Here is an 18668-nt window from a genome sequence, read left to right as displayed (position 1 = left end):
TCTCTGGCCATGTTTGTAAAGTCAGCCCTCACTTAAAATGCAGTCTGAAAAGTGACGAAGGAAGGAAGGAAGGAACTATAGATAGAACTATCAGCATGGAATTGGTATATCAGATTCGCCTTCAGCAAAAGTCTGTCTCGTAACACACACAAGCAAGCTAAAGCAGAATTTGTATCTCAAATATGATGGTCCTGCAAGTTTTAAGATAGCTGCTTCAAACGATGCTTAAAGAAACACACCTGCAAATGTACATGGTTCTCCTGTAATATGAATCCCAACTCCATATAGTGGAAGGGCCCTGTGATAGGACTGGTCTCAAACCAGGACCATGATAAAGCAGGCTGAGTCACCTTATTTCGTGTTCCACCAGAGCTCTGTTGTTGTTATTTTTTTGCAACCTTGGCCAACTTCTGAGGATCAAGGGTGCCAGCTAGGCTGTAGTACCAGCCTGCCTGAATAATATCAGCTGACCGCACAGCCCAATCTGGATCCACCAGGCCCTATAAAATCTAGGCCTCAGAACCAGTTTCTCAGTCTGAGCAACTCCTCAGTGAGAGTAGCAATGCAACATCTGGGTATTCTACCCCACCCACCTTGTCCTGGCTGAATTGGTGTCTTCTCTGGGCTTGGTCCTTGCCCCTCTCGTATGCTCTTGTCTCTGGCCCCACAGATCCTGATCTGCTTTTCCAAAACATAATAACGTACAAAGAGCCATGCTGGACCAGACCAAAGACCTATCTAGTCCAGCATCATATTTTCCACAGATGCCAACCAGATGTATCTAGGAAGTCCATAAGCAGGATATGGTTTGTTTCTCGGTTTGTCTGTATATATATATGCTTATTGTATATTATGTATTTTAAGTAATTGTATTTTATGTATTTTAACTTACTATTTTGTCTTGTGTTTTTATTCTGTATAATCTTATTGTGTATGTGTGTGATTTTATTGGAAGCTGCCCTGAGTGTCACATTGTGGGGCAGAAGAGCAGGATAGAAATATTTTAAATAAATAAATAAATATGGAGGGCAGTGACCCTCTCCTAATCATGATCCCCAGTAACTGAGATTTGAGAAGTGTGCGGCCTCTGATCCTGGAGAGAGCATATAGCCATCATCACTTCAACACAGGTCTGAATATGCTTGCCCCTTTGGTCCTTCACATTAGGCCCTGCTTTGACCACACCCCTGCCTCTGGCTTCTCAGGTTCTGATCTGCCAATGGGACCTTCCCTCATGATGCAAATAGCAGCTTCGCAGCCGTGTGTGTGTGTGTAAACTATTTCCATCAGGACCATGGGGAGGAAAAGTTCAACTCACCCCACCCACTGTGTTCCCAGTTCTGATCCCTGTCCCCACCACCACTAAAGTGATGATGGCTACATGCTCTCTCCAGGATTAGAGGGGGCACACTTCCCAATCTTAGTTGCTGGGGATCATGATTTTGCTTAAAAACCAGTCACATTAAATGCAGTTAGTGTAGTGTGTAGGTTGACCATCACCCTGCTCATTAAAAGTTTGTCATGCATGTTTGTCAGTAAAAGCCTTTCTTGCTTGAAGCTTCTGTAACTCCATGAAATATCAGGTCAACACAATGGGTTGTGCTGGAGGTGGGGAACCAACTTGCTAATTTGCATGTGAACTGCAGCATACATTTTTGTCTCTGCCCTGCAAGGTTCACAGAAGGAAGCTTCCTGACTCTTTCAGAATTTGGAATGTCAGACCAAATAAAGAAACCATTAAAATAACATTTTTAAAGTTTTTGAGGTTGAGGCCTCCTTCACTCAGACAATAAAGAGCTTGGAAGATAAGGTTAGAGTACATATTTTATGGTGGCTGAACTCCAAGTCCATTATATATTAAGATGGGCTCTGGTTGTTTTTTCTCTCCAAAGGTTGTGTATAAGTTTATAGGTATGCTCAAAGAATAAGGTTGATAGCAGTAGTGTTTTCCTATCACAACCTCTACACTCAGCAAGGGGAAATGATAATCCCCTGAGAGTTCTTGGCAGACAACAGTTTCTGGTTTCTTAAGATTTTCTATATCAGTCTGGTACAAAGTTTTTTAAAGCAAACACACATATATTTATTGGTTTTTCATCCAGTGAAAAGACATATGAAATTAAACCATATCAAAGCAACAGGAACAAAAAAAATGTACAAAAATGAAAAGACCGTTTTTGTATGTTTCATGAAGAAATCAAATAAAACATACTCTTCTTCTAGAGAGAATCATGGAGGTCACTTCCAAATAGAATAAAGTGTTAATACACAGCGTTTGAGAATATTTCCAAATTTGGCAAGCTTGCGGTATAAAGGTATTGAGCCAATTGTAGGATAGAAACAGCCATTCAAGCAGTGAGATGGGCCCCTAAGGTTGCAATGGGAACCATGCAATATTGTCCAGTGTGATACAGAAGATACCTTTTGAACTATGTTAATTAATGTGGAATAATGGCCATCCTCACGTTCTGCAGTTCTAATCACTAATCAAGGCCTCCCCCTTTAAAAGTATCAAACATTTATATACAACCAATGTTACGAATAGCATATCAAGCAGCACATTTGTCCAGCGGCATAAAAACTGTTACAGCTGCTATCTGAGCATTCCTTTCGTAGGCAGATACAGACACATTTAGGGGGTGCTCCCCTAGCTCCCCCCAAGATTCCCCCCTAATTTTTTTTTACAAAAAATAAATGTATTACAGAAAGAAAATTTCCCCCTCCCTTCTTTTCTTGGTGCTCTCTTCCTTTGACCGTTTTGGCTGGCTACAGGCCTGGGCAGATTGCTGCCTAATAACTTGGTGATAAGAACATAAGAAGAGCCTGTAGGACCAGGCCAATGACCTGTCTAGTCCAACAACCTATCTAATCTAACATCCTGTTCTCACAGTGGCCAACCAGAAGCCTATAGGAAGCCCAAAAACAGGACCTGAGCGAACAGCACTCTCATGAAAAAGTGATTCACCAGTGGGTGATGGAGCTCTCTTGAATGTTTTGAAGGAGGTAGCCATCGAAGCTTGGGGGAAATGATACAAAATCTAAGAGGAGGCAATAGGGTGTGTGTGTGTGTGTGTGTGTGTGAGTGAGAGTGAGAGTGAGAGTGAGAGTGAGAGTGAGAGTGAGTGAGTGAGTGAGTGAGTGAGTGAGTGAGTGAGTGAGTGAGAGAGAGAGAGAGAGAGAGAGAGAGAGAGAGAGAGAGAGAGAGAGAGAGAGAGAGAGAGAGAGAGCAGTTTGCTGAAAGCTATAAGTAATTTGTGTTGAAGGGCCCCAGATCTGATATGAAGTAGCACTTGCCTTCACTTACATATTTGTGAGCAAAGCAAATGCTACAAAATGCCACAGACCTCCTGTGTTTTCTTATCCAAATTAAGCCAAACCCAGGTAACATTCCCCCTGAAACTTCTCACCACTCACAGAAGTAGAAAGCATGCAACAACACTTTTGCTAAAACTTTGTCCAGATACATTTGTTAGTCTTGTCTCCCTTGGCATTTCCTTCTCTTTAAAGAAGGAAGTTTGCAGGTTTAGGCCTAGATGCTATTAATGATGCTTTCCTCTTGACAGTCAGTGTTTCTTTGCATGTTTCAACACTGCCTTGAATGAATAGGAAACAATTTACTCTTAGATGCATAAAGATTTGTATGAGTGACCTTATTGTCTGTGAGAATTACTGTGTTTAACCGCATAATACTCATGTTCTGGGAATGTGGTGTCTGAAATGTTGCTTGTAATCTGATTACTATAATTGACCAGAAATTGTTGGGGGATCTTTCCTCAGCATGGTTTGTGTTGCACGAAATCTTGCCATTGTTGTTTTTCAAAGCAATATTCATTTCCTGGCTGATTGTTTTTTTAAATGGTTTTCAGGATTGTGACCAGATACACATAGATGATGTATCATCAGATGACAATGGACAAGATTTAAGGTAAGGCAAGTATGCTGCAGCATTCAGTGCAACCAGACCCCAGGAATTTATTGATACTTGGAGGATCATCAGTGGCACAAGTTTTTAGACCTAGGCTATATTGGGACAGGGCAGTTGTCTCATTTTTTACTTTTCAGCAGTAGTCTAGTATTAGATGTTTCAGAGGTGAATTAGAATCCACCTGACATTGACAGAGATATGCATCACGTTTAAATTAATTTTCTGGCAATCGAGCCATATGCTTGTGATCCCATTCTTTCACCATTAGGTCTAGTGTGCCCATTGGGCAAAGGCAATATTTGTCCTTGGGGCCAACCCTATGATGGGGCCACCAAAAAGCTAGGTTGATCTGCTTTTAAGATGTTTTAGAGAGTTTTTAGTGGGTTTTTGTTTGTTTGTTTGTTTGTTTGTTTGTTTGTTTGTTTGTTTGTTTGTTGGCCACCCTGGGCTCCTTCTGGGAGGAAGGGCAGGATATCAGTTTAATAAATAAATAAATAAAGCAGATATTCCCCATTCTTACAAACCTTTTGCTCAAAATTCCCTTAATTTTGCCAGGGGGGGGGGTTGCAAAGGAGAACTTACAGGTGGATCGTGGCCTGTGTCTTACGTTTCATTTCATCAACATGACGATAAAAGCATATGAGGACTAGCTGAGGATTTAATTCAATATATCACTGTTTTCAATGAGCTCAACCATAGGCAGAGAGGGCAAAGCTGCTGGACAAATGGATAAGGGGAAGAGTGCTTTCTTTTTATCATTAGCTGTCTCTAGTGTAGCCAAAACTCTGGAGCAAGTCTTCTTCTGTCTCTTTTCTCTTGACTAGCTTCTCCATCCTAATCGGAAGTGTAGGTTATAATTTCACTCGTTCCCCTTCTCCTCCTTCCTTTGCCACAGCACATATAATTTCTCAGCAGATGGCTTTCACAGTTCAACTGCTGGAGCAAATCTTTGTCTGGGCTCCGGAGTTCACGGTGGAGTTGATTGGATGAGGAAATTAGCATTCCGCTACCGGCGGGTGAAAGAACTCTACAACACCTACAAAAACAATGTCGGCGGTAAGTATCTCCCCAAACCTTCTCATCTTCATAAGAGCCTGTCTTCCTGTTCTCCAGAGCAGATGTGGAGAACAGCTTATGTACATTGCAATTTAGAGAGGAGGAAATACCAGAAAGGGGAGTGGGAAATGTTTTGTCTGTTTTCTAGTTAGATGATCTGAGAGGTTAAAGCAGCTTTCCGCAACCTGGTGGCTTCCAGATGTTTTGGACTACAACTCCTATTATCTGACCATCGGCCATGCTGACTGGGGCTGATGTAGTCCAACAGCATTTAGAGGGCAGCAGGTTGGGGAAGGCTGTGCTACAGAATAGACAAAGGAGTTGCCATAGTCTTATCATTGGAGCAAAAGACTGTCATTATTGCTCTTGACCCCATGTTCTGCTTTTGTTATATATTGAAGGTAGAGAAATATCATGGTCCCATCCAGTTGCCAAGTTTAAATTGACCAGTGGACCAGTAGACCACTTCCAGTTCTTCAAGTCTTCATCTTAAAGGATCTGAGTGCCAGGGCTGGAAAATGTCTCTCTGCCTGAGTTCTTGGAGAGCTGCTCTTCTGTTTCACACTTATCTACACACAGGGTTGTATTCAATGTAGCGCTAAGGCACTGGCTTCATCGTCTCCTTGTACAACAGAATGTTCTCTTCCTCTCTTCCCACTGCACACACCCTAAATCTGTTCTGGGGGTTCCCCCAACCCTCTAGAGGAGATTAGGGGATGGGGGGAGGAGATGAGGAAAGTCCCATCACACTAGCACTAATCCATGCTCTAGGTTAGCACAATTATTTAGTTGACTACTTCCCACAGATGTAAATCCTTGTTTCCTTCCTGCTTCAGCCCCAATTTGCTTTGGACCTTTGCAGAGCAACTCCCAAGGACATGCTGCCAAAGGGAATGTTCTTTCACTTTTAACAAATTTCAGCTCATTCCCAGTTTCCTTGGGGACCAGATTTCAGATAAATTGTTTTAGAAAATTTGGAGGGGTGGAGAAAAGAGAGAATAAGTGAGAAGAGATATTTGTTGATGTGTTCATATCTAAATGCGATCATGGTGCTGCAAGATTGTTTCCTTGTGAATGCAAGAAAGAAGCAATTGATCCCCCTGAAAATGGGAGGAAAGGGTTATCCACATCTGGCAAGTGCCCAAGCTCAGCAGTTGTCAGCACTGGTGGGCCCTGTTGGGATATTGAGGGGGAGGGTGTCCAACAACTGCCCAATGATTCCAGATGGGGGGGGAAACTTCACCGGAAAGCCTGCAATTCACCTTCACAACTCCATCACAAAGCAGTGCAGAACCCCACCTATGCTGAAGTCTAACATTTTTCATAGTAGAAGCAGCTTGGTATTACATCATCACATCTGTCACCTAGCTAGGATTAACACCAAAAAGGGGGGGAGGGAGAAATGGCAATTGCCCCTCCAGGTATTTTAAACGTGCATTGTCTGCCTTCATTTCATCCGGAATAATGACCTTGGCACACAGCTTTTCAAGAGAATTGAAATAATAACTGGTTGGACTGATCTGGCTGTCTGCTTCAGCTCAGACCATGGGCTCCTTTCAGACAGTTACTAATCTGCAGGAAATAGTCTGCACCTTTAATGGTTATTGTTTAAGTTCACAGTGCATGTTCTGTTGAACATGGTTTAAAGGTTCACATAGAACAATAACAGCTGACCCGTAGCTTACCCCCCCCCAAAAAGCCCAAACCCAGTCCATAGGTACATTTCAGGGTAGTTTTAACTTCATCAGCACAAATTTTTCCAGGACTGCTCAAAGATCACTCGGAGGCAGCAGCATAAGTTTCAGCACCTTGTACAGCTCCTTGAAAGTTTGGACTAAAACCTAAAGCGGATTCCACTGCCCTACTGACATGGAGCCTCTAGCCGCCACTACCCATGGCTCTCAGTTGTGTGAATGTTCTACCTGAGGTTTGTGGGGAAGGGAATTCTCCAAAATGAGAAGCAGGAGGCAGAATCAGAGGTTCATGCAGTGAGAGGAAGGGGTTGTTACCTCTTTCCCCAAGGACTATTTTTATTATCAGAATTGGCCTTCTGAGGGTGCTTGAATATCCACAGGGAAAGAGATAAGGCCCTGATTCAGATTACAGCATCCTGCAACTGTGGGGGAGTGGGAGATGTAAGGAAAACATGCACACAATTGAGCATCACATGTTCAGTTTAAGAGTCAAACTAGGCATGACATTAATTGCATGAATGCAATTAACGTATCTAGTTTTTAAATGTAAACAGCAGCTACAAGGAGGGGGTCATTATCAGGACTGTACCACGTGGATGGGTTTAATACTTGCCTTCCCATGCTGCCATTCAAATGACACCCCTCTTCCCTGAAGCTGCCATGAGGAAAAAGCACTTTGTGATGCAGCCCCCATCCTGATCCCCCTCCCTGCCCCTCAAGGTGTTTGTTTGTTTTTTAAAGCATGTTACTTGCAATCGTGCCTAGTTTGGATCCAAGTTTCCCTTGATGCATAAAGGTTCACCAGAAGCAAAGCAGCCCAGTCATGAATGGAAAATAAACGCACACAAACACAGAACTCTGATTCTTGGGAGCTTTGGCTGGTAAGACAGCTGCAGCCATTTTTGGACCAGGATAGCCTGACCACTGTTGTCCATGCACTGGTAACCTCCAGGCTGGATTACTGTAATGTGCTCTATGTGGGGCTGCCCTTGAGGTTGGTCCAGAAGCTGCAGGTGGTGCAAAATGCAGTGGCGCAACTGGGGCAGGGTCACCCCGCTGCTGAAAGAACCTCACTGGCTTCCCATTACCGACAGCTTGGTACCAGGATACCTGAAAGATCATCTTACCCCTTATATACCCAGTTGATCACTATGCTGTGCAGGTGAAGGCTTCCTGCAGATGCCATCTTATCAGGAGGTCCGTTCTGCACAATATAGGAAGCAGACCTTTAGTGTAGTGGCACCTACCCTTTGGAATTCCTTCCCCTTAAATATTAGACAGGTGCCATCTCTGTTATGTTTTCGGCTCTTACTGAAGACTTTCCTCTTGCAACAAGCCTTTTAAGTAGAGACCTTATCCCAGTCTGCGTCTGTGTTGGAATTGCTTTTTAACATGTTTTTAAACCTTTTTTTTAAAAAAATAGATGTTTTTAAATATGTTTTGTTTTAATATATTTTAAAGCTTGTTTTGAAGATGTTTTAGAGTGTTTTTAGTGTATTTGTTTGCTGCCTTGGGCTTCTACTGGGAGGAGGGGCGGGATATAAATTTAATAAATAATGATCATAATCATAACAGCCCATTGGAAACAGGTTAGACATAAGGTGAGGATTTGGCAAGAAATTCTAAAGATTACAGGTAGAAGCAGTGGCAGATTATTAGAGCTCAGGACTTGAACCTTCAGTATTGGAGGGCTCAAACAGTGGCTATAATTGGGGAGGGAGGCATTTTTAGGGGAGGGAGGAAGAGCTTGGAATACTGGGATTTTTTTCACCCTTAGTGGCTACTGCTGTTACCTCCTTTATTCATTTGCAGGCAAATGAGAAGGGTCGGAGGCTGGGCATTTCCCGAGGCTCTCCACTGAGCAGTCCTGTCTTTTTTTGACAGGCAGAGAGCTTGGGGAAAGTAAGGTGTTTCCCACTTCATGTCAAATGTCTAGAAGCATCTGGGAACCTGCAGTGGATGCTGTGAGAGAGTGGGGAGGGTGTGGGATGAAGTGAGCCGTGGCCCCCAGTACTGTAATGGCAAATTCAGAAGCGCAGGGTCCCTTCATGATAGTCACAGCCATGCCCCTTCCCCCCTTTTTTGCTGCTGGATTGAGAAAGAAATGTTTGTTAATGCCTTGTCTCACAACGTCTCTAGGAGCCCAATCAGCTTGAGAGTGTTAGCTACTGAAAATAGTCTTCTCAGTGGCTGACTCACCTCTTTTCACTCTGATTGGCTCCAATCAGCAGGAAAAGACAAGGAAACATATTAGTAGACAGTTCTCATTGGCTAACACACTCCTCTTTCATGCTGATTGGCTCGTAGGATGCTGGAGACATAGGGACCCTGCTCCCAAAAAAGGAAAGGGTCTAAGACCACCACCCCGAGACCCTGGATAACTGCACCCCTGCTGGCCCCCATCTTGCCCCACCAGTCACATTTAAGGTGACCAACTGAGCAAACCTTGCCTGAAGACAAGCCAACAACTGAAGTTGGTTCTGTGCAGCTGTAAAAACAAGGCTGCCTGTTCAAGATGGAGAGAGGCTATAGCTCATCCTATGCCAACCTGGAGCCCTCCCAATTCCCATCAGCCCTCGCCAGCACTAGTAAAAGAAGATATGGAGGGCACCAGGTTGGTGAAGGCTGCTGGAGTTAATAAAGGAGTAATGAGATGAGATTGCAGGACTGAGTCTTGGGACATACCGGAGGTTGTGTGTGGGGGGGGGGAGCTCTACCACAAATGACATCGAAGGGAAATCTGACCAGCAACATGCTGCTTAATTTTATTATAAGCGTCTTTCCTGCATGCGGTTTTTCTCTCTCGGCCTTTTGGCACACTGTGATATCGACTACACAGGTGGGTGTATGTAGGAAATCGGTGGATGGATGGCCCTGGCTTTTGGGCATCATGTTGTGTGAGATGGATTTCTGGCTCATTCCAACTCAGTGATTCTATGGCTTTGCAAAAGCCATGTGCAAGCTATTCCATGCCTTCCCATTGGAGCTAGCTGCAGATGCTGCTTTCTCTGTCCGCAGGTTTAATAGGAGCTCCTAAGAGGGAAACCTGGCTGCAGTTAAGAGCAGAACTGGAAGCTCTGACTGATCTCTGGCTAACACATGCTTTAAAAGCTCTGGATTTGATACATTCCCGGTAAGAACGGCTTAAGGAGTCATCTCCAGGCTGCAAAAGTTTTACTTTCCTCTTCTGTTCTCCAAACAAACCAAGGCACATTTATTTATAGGAGATCTTTGCCAAATTTGTGGGGGGCCCATCTGGACATGAGATGGAGAACTAGATCTAAAACCAGAACACTCAAGCCCCATTTCTGGCTCCCAGATATGCCTTGTGTGGAAAGCAGGGAAGTAATAAAGGGAGTCAGTTACCCAAGGGGGGCACAGTGTAAATGCTATTGGAGTTTTACACCATTTATATCCCCTGTGTGTGATTACTTGTGACATACTCCACTTTCAGACTAGTTTTGAGTTATAATAAATTATGGAGGTAGAAAAACGTTTTAAGAGTCTAGCTGCTGCTGACTGTGTTAATAACTGATTTCATGGGACTCGTTCCTGGCAATCCTTACATCCTGCTTCCAGGTTAGACTAATAGAGCAGAAAAACAAAGGTCTCTTTGCAGGGAAAGGAGGGGGGGCCTTTGACTTTAATTCTTACGCTGTTTTCTGTCTTGCAGGCCTAACTGCGTAAATGTTTTGGTGACTACGACCCAGCTTATACCAGCACTTGCAAAAGTGCTGCTGTATGGATTAGGTCCAGTCTTCCCCATTGAAAATATTTATAGCGCAACAAAGACAGGTATGAACAGTGGGATGTATTCAAAGTAGCACTAAGGCCCTGGTTCCATCAGTGCAAAGATTTATCTTTGCACAGTGGAGGGTTCTTCACCTCTCCTCCCCACATGTATCCCTTAAAATCTGTTCTGGGGGTTCTCCTCACCCTATGGAGCAGATATGGGGATGGTGCAAAAGGAGGCAAGCACAGTTAGTTGAATACCACTCTCTGTAACCAAGTATACCTATGTATATGTTGATGATGAATGTCTGAAAATTGTTGATTTGGGGCGGGGGGCAATGGTCATATGTCAGTGCTGACTACCCCAGCAAATGTGAATGCTAAAAAGTCATTATGTATTACTCCACTTTTCAAGTCATACACAAATTAATGTTGACAACTACTTTATTTATTTTATTTAACAACATTTTATATAACACTTAATTGATGACAACAACCTCTAAGGCAGTGGTTCTCAACCTGTTTTGCTCCATTCCCCCCTTTCACCATTGTTCAGAATATAACTCCCCTCTTCCCAAGATAGTCTCTCATAGCATGTTGACGTTTTGCGAGTGACGGTGGTGTTTCTCGTGAGAGAAAAATTTCTTAGTTTATATTATAACAGAATTTCTTGAAGCACTTTCTGGTCTTTAAATAATAATTTAATTTTGCAAATGAAAATAATGCTGCATGTTCAAGAATCGATTTTAATCTGTGACATTCAATAAACTTTATTGAATGTCGCAGATTAAATTAAAAACAAACTACAATTTTACAGATTGTACATAATCTACAGGACATCACACTTTGCTGAATAGTGGTCCCAATTCCCCCCCTGGAACCCTAAAATTCCCCCCCTGGGGGGAATTCCCCCCTTGTTGAGAACCCATGCTCTAAGGGGTTTACATAGGGTTACGCATAGGGATACCCATTTCCCAATGCATCTCTGCATTTTCAGACATGTGCAGAAAAATAGTCTGAGATTCTCAGTGTGTCACTGAGGACATTTCACTGTCAAATATATAAATAATCTGACCAGGGGTCAGGAAGAGGATCAATCCTTAAATCCATCATGGCCCAGGTGTGATATGTACACTAATATCACACCCCTGATTTTCGCCTGGGTCTACCTATGTGTAACAAAAAGGGCACACTTGTGCTGGCCCCATGAATTGGAGCAGACTTTGAAACCAGTCTTAGGGTTATTTACTCCTGAAGTAGTGCTTCCACCACTTTTTTTTTTTTGCAGCCAACCTAGGTCTGGATGGGAAACAAATCCAGGCTTGTGATATTTATAGAGATCTGAGAGTGGGGGATCACTTTTCCAGCCTCCCGCCTTGTTACAGAGAGCCAGGGTCCAACCTTCAATTCCCAGCGCCTCTACTTGAAGCTGAGAGTGTGGGCATTTTGGTGAGGCAATGTGAGGAGGACCAGATCCTGTGGCTAGGCAAAAAACAACAACAAATTCCTGAGTTTAAATCACAAGAACAGATTTATTGAAATCTGTAAAAAGAGACCAGAATAAAGAGGAAGCTGCTTTAAAAGAAAGAAAACATTTTTATCTGAAGCAGCAATTTAAATAAAATGTGTTAGCTAACATGCAAAATAGCATGGGTCATCCCAGGTGATGCACTGAAACAAAAGGCAAGGAATATTGGAAACCTTACGCTTTTTATCTCTGGAGATTCAGAGGAGGGGCTAGCCAGGTAAGCTAGTTTCTACACAGGCTCCTCAAGAGGCATTATCAATGTCCTTGTCCAGTCACACAAAAATTCTCGAGGAGGCTGTGAAGGATCAGTGAGGGGTCTGTCCAGAGAGAATTCTGAGGACCAGCTAGAGTGTTGCAAGCCCTACTTAAGAGTAAACCCACTGAAATAAATGGATATGACTACCATAGTGGGTCTGCTCTGAATTTCATACAACCCAGAGAGGCCTGGGGGGCGGGCTGAGTTTCCTTATCTCTGCGCTAGATAAGTTCACCCCTTAAACCTCATGCAAAGAACAAACTGAATTGAAGCAGAGAAATGAAACTGGGGGGGATCTCCTTTGACTCTCAGTTCTTCTATCAGCTTTGCACAGAAACTTAACGCTCCTCTTTTGTTACGTAGGCAAAGAGAGCTGTTTTGAAAGGATAATGCAGAGGTTTGGACGGAAAGCGGTGTACATTGTAATAGGAGATGGTGTTGAAGAGGAACAGGGGGCAAAAAAGGTACAGTTTTCAGGTTCAGAACCCATCTTTAAATAATACTTTAAAAAGCATTCTCACCCCTTACCTGGAACAAAAGTAGACATTCCTGTGCAATTAGTCCATTTTTTCTAGCTTGAAAGTCCACAAAGGATCTTGAGCAATTTCCTACTGTAAATCCTTTTTCCACTCCCCTGACAGCTATTGAGGGCTTTCCAACAGTTTCTGCTTGCTACAGAAGCTGCTCTTGATTAACTACTGTTTGTTAGTTACATAAATAAGGAGCAAGATCAGATCAGTGAGTGTGTCAATATCTGCTACTTCTCATTTCCCCAAAACCAGCAGGAAGAATGTTTGAATACAGAACCACAAAATGGACGCTTTGCACAGTTGTGTAATAACAAGTGACAACTTTCTACTCTTTTTAAATTATCATAATAATATTGAACAATTGAGAGAAAACAGGAATGGGCACAACTTGGATGCATAAACTGAGGACTGATTCTCACTGTGGTGAAAGCAGGCCAGGCTGAAAGGTGGATTAAGGGAGCACAATTTGAGGGCCTAACTAGACAACATGACAGAGATCCATGATCTGATCTTCCATGCAAATAATCATGGGCAGGGATGGGGGGGAAAGAGTTTGTATTGACACTACAGTGCTGGGTAAAAAAACAGGAAGTTGCCTTATCCTGTCAGACCACTGATCTATGGCAGTGAATCTCCCAACATTTCAGAGAGGATCTTTCCCAGCCGAACCTGGAGATGACAGGGATCAAACCTCGGTCTTTCTGCCTGAAAGCTATGTGCACTCCCCACTGAGCCAAGGCCACATCCTCCTGTGTCCCCCTTTCTGCCAGTGCTGCTTTCTGGATTAAAATACCCACCCAACTCCTGCAGCAAAGTTGCTGTTTGCTTCATTAAGCTACAAATGTACGTTCTCCCCTTTGTGCACCCACTTCATGTCTTGGGCTGCTGTAGATCTCTAGGAGCTGAGCAGTTCTCAGGCAAACATGTTGGTTCTCCAGGAGTTAAAGAACACCACAAATGTGTAGGAAGAAAGTGAAGTGATGATAGTGTGAAGCTTTTACACAGGGCTCCTGTGAACTTCAAAAGTAATGGGGTAAGCGCATGTGAGTGCATCAAAGGCCACTGGACTCCCTGACAGTAGGGCTAAGCAAGACCTTTTACATACTGTGCTCCAAGAGGCCCCTTTGCTGGTGTCTCTTGCTTTAAGCCTCTTTCCCCTTAATGGGCACACATTCTTTGCTGGAGCTGTCAAGGCCTTTGATTGATGGTGATCATTAGCACGGGTGACTACACATCTGAGCTCTGTAAACCCCTGGGGAGGACAGGGCGCCTTTCACTCCTTCGCCAGCAGTACTGATGATATCTCAGCCTGAGTGGGTCATTTCTCTTCACCTGTCGGACGAGTGATAAATTGATGGGAGCTGAGCAGCAGGCGTGGCTGTGCTGCCAACATCTCCTCTCTTCAGAGAAAGAAAAACAGATTTGTTTAAATGGAAGCAGAGCCATGTGGGAAAAGGAGTTGAAGAGGGAATGGGTGGGGCTGGCATTTTCTTCAAGTGGAAGCAGCTGACTGGCTATATTTTACATTTATCACACACATATCCCACCCATCCTCTAACGGTTGAACCCTTGAACAATGTATGTGGAATTATCCCATTTGATCCTCACAACATCCCTGTGAGTTAGGTAAGGGTAAGAGAGAAAAACTTGCCCCAGGGCTATCCAGAAAATTTCATGGCTCAGCAGGGATTTCAACTCGTGTCTCCCCAGTCCAAATTCGAGTTTCTATTTGCCCAAGAAACCACTTGATCTCTCCATTTTTATGCATTACTGGCTGGTTTGAGTGTAGGAAAAACACAATGATAAATCAGTTTCATTATCATGTGGTTCAGTGCATGAGAAGGTTGGATTTAGATCCAGTAGACCTGGTTTTAAAGCTCAGCTTGGCCACTGCATTTGTCAGATAATTTCCAGATTTTTCTTAGACAATGATCATTCCTCCATACATTAAATGGGATAAGAGCAGACTACTTGGAATGGATGGCCGGTAATAATTACACAGATGTAGTCTTTGTATTTCAACACTGGGGGAGAGTAAATCAATGTGAAATGAGCATATGGTAGCATAAGGTTATTAACACACACACACACTTTTAAAATTTGTATCTGGCACAACTCACCCCAAGATGTAAAAAAGAAAGAGTGGGATACCAAAATGAAAGTTGGTGTGCACATTCAAGATATCATTCTACATTTTAACAAGGAACTCCAGCTTGACCCCTGCAGCTTTTCTTTTTAAAGGTGGGGTGAAAAGATGTCAAATGCATTGCAATCAGGTCAGAACAAAAATGGTATGTACATTTAATATGGTGTAGGACCTGGGAGAGTAGGGTTCAGATCCATGGGAACACGGGAAGCTGCCTCATACTGAGTCAAACCATTGGTCCATCTAGCTTAGTACTGTCTACGCTGACTGGTACAGTCTACAGGGTTTCAGGCAGGAATTTCTCCCAGCTCTACCTGGAGATGCTGGGGATTGAACATAGGACCTTCTGAATGCAATGCAGATGCTCTGCCACTGAGCTATGGCCTTCCTCAGCCATGAAGCTCATTGGATGACCTTGGGCCAGTCACAGTCTCCCAGCCTAACCCTACCTCACAGGGTTGTTGTGAGAATAAAATGGAGAGGAGGAAGAACCATGTGCACCACTTTGACCTCTTCAGAGGAAAGGTGAGGTATACATGTAATAAATAAATTAGTTGTAAACAACACTGTGATGTAACATCTTCTTTTATCATAGAGACATCAGAATTAAATTTGGTATGTATGCTTCATTCTCCATCAGAAGGGGTGAATTCTCTACCTTGGGTTGTCTACTTTGAACTCCCACTTTTGGACATGACTCACTTCACTTGGAGAGTGTTTTTCTTTGAAAAGGCCCTGAGAAAACAGCTTGTTGTCTCTTATATGTCAGTACTGTAAGTTGTACACTGGGGATGAGGAATGTGTGACCCTTCCAGTGTTGCTGGACTACAACTCCCATCATCCCTGCTCATTGGCTGTGCTGTCTGGGACTGATGAGTGATTACTGCCAATGGCCCATCTAGTCCAGCATCCTGTTCTCACAGTAGCCAACAATTGTCCATGGGAAGTCCACAGGCAGGACCTGAGGGCAAGAGCACTCACCCCTCCTGCGACCATGGAGGCAGATCATAGTCATCATGGCTGGAAGCCATTGATAGTCTTATCCTCCATTTCACAGATAACTTTTAGATTCTATGCAAATGAAGCAGGTCACACTTCTAAGATTGGTACTGTTTAGGTGATGATTTAGGAAACATCTTTTTGAAATGTCTAATTCTAGCACAACATGCCATTCTGGAGGATCTCCTGTCATGCTGACCTTGAGGCCTTGCGGCACGCACTGGAGCTAGAATACTTGTAGCAGAACCGGATGTCTCCCTGGTGGGCTTCACCAGCACTCCTGAAGACACAATCTATTTTACTGGCATTTTCTTCAGGTGGAGCGCTTTTGTATGAAAATCTTTTAAAAGAATCTGCACCAGGAACACAGCATAACAAAGTTTCCTTTTTTCTTTGGATGGAATGACCTAATAACTGGATGCTTAGAACTGAAGTGGGACTTTTGCTATGTAAATTACTTCCAGGGATGCAGAAAAAGCCAGTCCCGGTTTAATTCATTCGGAGTTTTTTTCTTGCTTTAATAAATGGAAAGAGGGTGGGAAAACAAGACATGGAGTTTCTAAGTGTATTTGATGGACAGTTTTATCAATTCAGATGAGTTTCTGAGGGGGGAAAAGATTGAAATAGATGATTCTTTTGTATTTTTTTAATTTATGAACTAATCCTATTACTCTGATATTAAGCTCAGTACCTGTGTTTGTATCTGCTGGGTTGGATGGACTCAGCCCATTCTAATTTAATAGCTCTTTTCCCCAAGGTAAATGTGTGGAACAATCATTATCATGTCCATTTGAAATGAGCACATTTGGGACTGTTGGTGTAAGAACTATAGCTAGTTTTTAAAACTGTGGCATGTGGGCTGCGCACATGTCTACGTAGGCTGCCATCTTGTTTTCACATGGTCAGGAGGAAGAATTACCTTGTGATGAATGAGTGGCAATAAAACCGTTTACAATGTTCGGGACTAAAATGATTACTTTTTGACATGGATTAAGCTTGTTACCTTGCTTGTTTTTTATTTTGTAAAGCAGAGAGCAGGAAGTTGTGGCCCTCCAGATGTCGCTGGACTCCAACTGCCATCATCCCCAGCCAGCGTGGCCAGTGACCAGGGATGGGGAGCTGTAGTCCAACTGCTTGGAGGGCCACAACTTCCCCATGCCTGTTGTGCTTAAATACACTCAACACTTCCCTGCTGGTGGCTGCATACATGCCAACACAGCCAGAAGGTATGAAGATTGCTAGGTCCAGTTCCTGAGAGGGCTCCTATCCAGTGAAAGATTTTGTAGAAGGAAGAATTAAGGGTGGGATATAAATTTAATAAATAATAGTAGGGGTAGTAGAAGCAGGGCAGCTGCACTTACCTGACCTCCCATCACCGGTCCCACTGCTGCATACTGGAAGAAGGATGAAGAGGCAGCATGGTGCAAATGCACCGATGGAGCCAATTGGGCACTCATGCCTGTGTGTTTGCACCCTGCTGCCATCTCACCCCTCTTCCTCCCGCTAAGCTGCAATGACACTGGTGACAGGAGGTTTGGTAAGCACCACTGCTCCACCCCGCCAACCACTACGGAGTAGCAACTGAAAAGGGGGAGAGACTGTGTCCCTGGGGCAGCACTAGTCAGATGTATACTGGTGTTTTGCCACTTTAAAGATGTTTCAAGGATGACTTTTTTATGGTAACAAGGCTTTGCAGAACGCAGCCCTAAAATGTATCTCCCTTGAGGAAGAGAGCCCCTTGAAGTATTAGGAAGGAGCATGTGCTTGCCCTTGGATGCTAGGGATTGAAGGATCTGTCAATTTTCGTACTCTCAGATTTTCTTTTCTCCAGTCTTAAATTCAGGTCTTCTCATTTCTGCAGCAATTTACCATTTTAAAAAATAAAAAATCCCCATGAAAATTATTCAGCGTTGTAGTGCAAATTTCTTCTAATAAACACATTTTTGTATGCAGTTTTGACTGTACACATGTACACATTTTTGCAAACAATTTCCCCAAATGTAATGCATTTTATATGTTGTTTTCAATAACATATTCATTTCTGTGCACACTTTCCCCTAATATATGCATTTTTCTAAACATTCTAAACTGCACCACAAAATTCAGATAAATGTGAATCTTGAAGGATGGCTGTGTTTTGGTTCCTATGTTGTTTTTTTCAGAAAGTGCGAATTTGATAAATTCACCTTTAAATGCCAACTGAATCCAGTTTCTCCATTGAGTGAGAAGAGACGATTGGGCCCAAAGCGAACACATTTTTTGCCTCTAGCTTTGGCTGCTGAATTATTCTTAAGGACAGAAATAATGTTGGCTGCAAGGTCAGGACAGGAAACGAAAAGGAAGGAAAAGGAAATCTTTTTCTATCTTTCTTTCTTTGAAGAAAAAAAACACACCTTGTCAGGTTTCCAAGAGAGGAACAAGCTGAATTAAGACAGGATGTCTCAGGGGCTGGAGGGCCAGTTGAAAGCCAACCCAGTGATAGACAGCAAATCTGAATCTTTTAGCACTTGTCAGTCAAAAAACAGTTGCTTTTGCCTAGGATCTTGAGGTTACTATATTAGGCTGCAATCCCATACACACGGGGAGTAAGTCCCATTGAACCCAGTGGAGCTTACTTCTGAGTAGACATGTCTTGGATTGCAGCCTTGGTCTGACATATTCTTTACAACAGCACACCTTATTATGTAGGCATTAGAGAAGATTTCATGACTATATTGAACAGCCATCTGGTAATCTGGATGTATTGTTTCTTTGGCAGAGTTTCTGTCAGATTTACTCCAGTTACCATGGTCAATTATTTAT

General features: G+C 43.2%; 1 protein-coding gene across 6 annotated transcripts in view; it reads left to right on the top strand.

Moving 5' to 3' along the window:
* Positions 1–17752, top strand: part of EYA2 (EYA transcriptional coactivator and phosphatase 2) — a 200859-nt gene extending 183107 nt beyond the window's left edge. For all 6 annotated transcript variants that reach the window (XM_061631390.1, XM_061631395.1, XM_061631393.1 and 3 more), the window contains 6 exons: positions 3867–3925; positions 4821–4981; positions 9694–9808; positions 10349–10470; positions 12555–12655; positions 16027–17752. In XM_061631390.1, coding sequence (XP_061487374.1) covers positions 3867–3925; positions 4821–4981; positions 9694–9808; positions 10349–10470; positions 12555–12655; positions 16027–16107 — 639 coding nt within the window. In that variant the 3' untranslated portion in view covers positions 16108–17752. The remainder of the gene's footprint in view (positions 1–3866; positions 3926–4820; positions 4982–9693; positions 9809–10348; positions 10471–12554; positions 12656–16026) is intronic.
* The last annotated feature ends 916 nt before the right edge of the window (positions 17753–18668 follow it).

The sequence above is a fragment of the Rhineura floridana genome, chromosome 6 (genome assembly GCF_030035675.1).
Source record: "Rhineura floridana isolate rRhiFlo1 chromosome 6, rRhiFlo1.hap2, whole genome shotgun sequence".
Classification (NCBI taxonomy): Eukaryota; Metazoa; Chordata; class Lepidosauria; order Squamata; family Rhineuridae; genus Rhineura; species Rhineura floridana.
The sequence above is the reverse complement of the archived record's forward strand: the minus strand, read 5'-3'. Positions and strand labels throughout refer to the sequence as shown.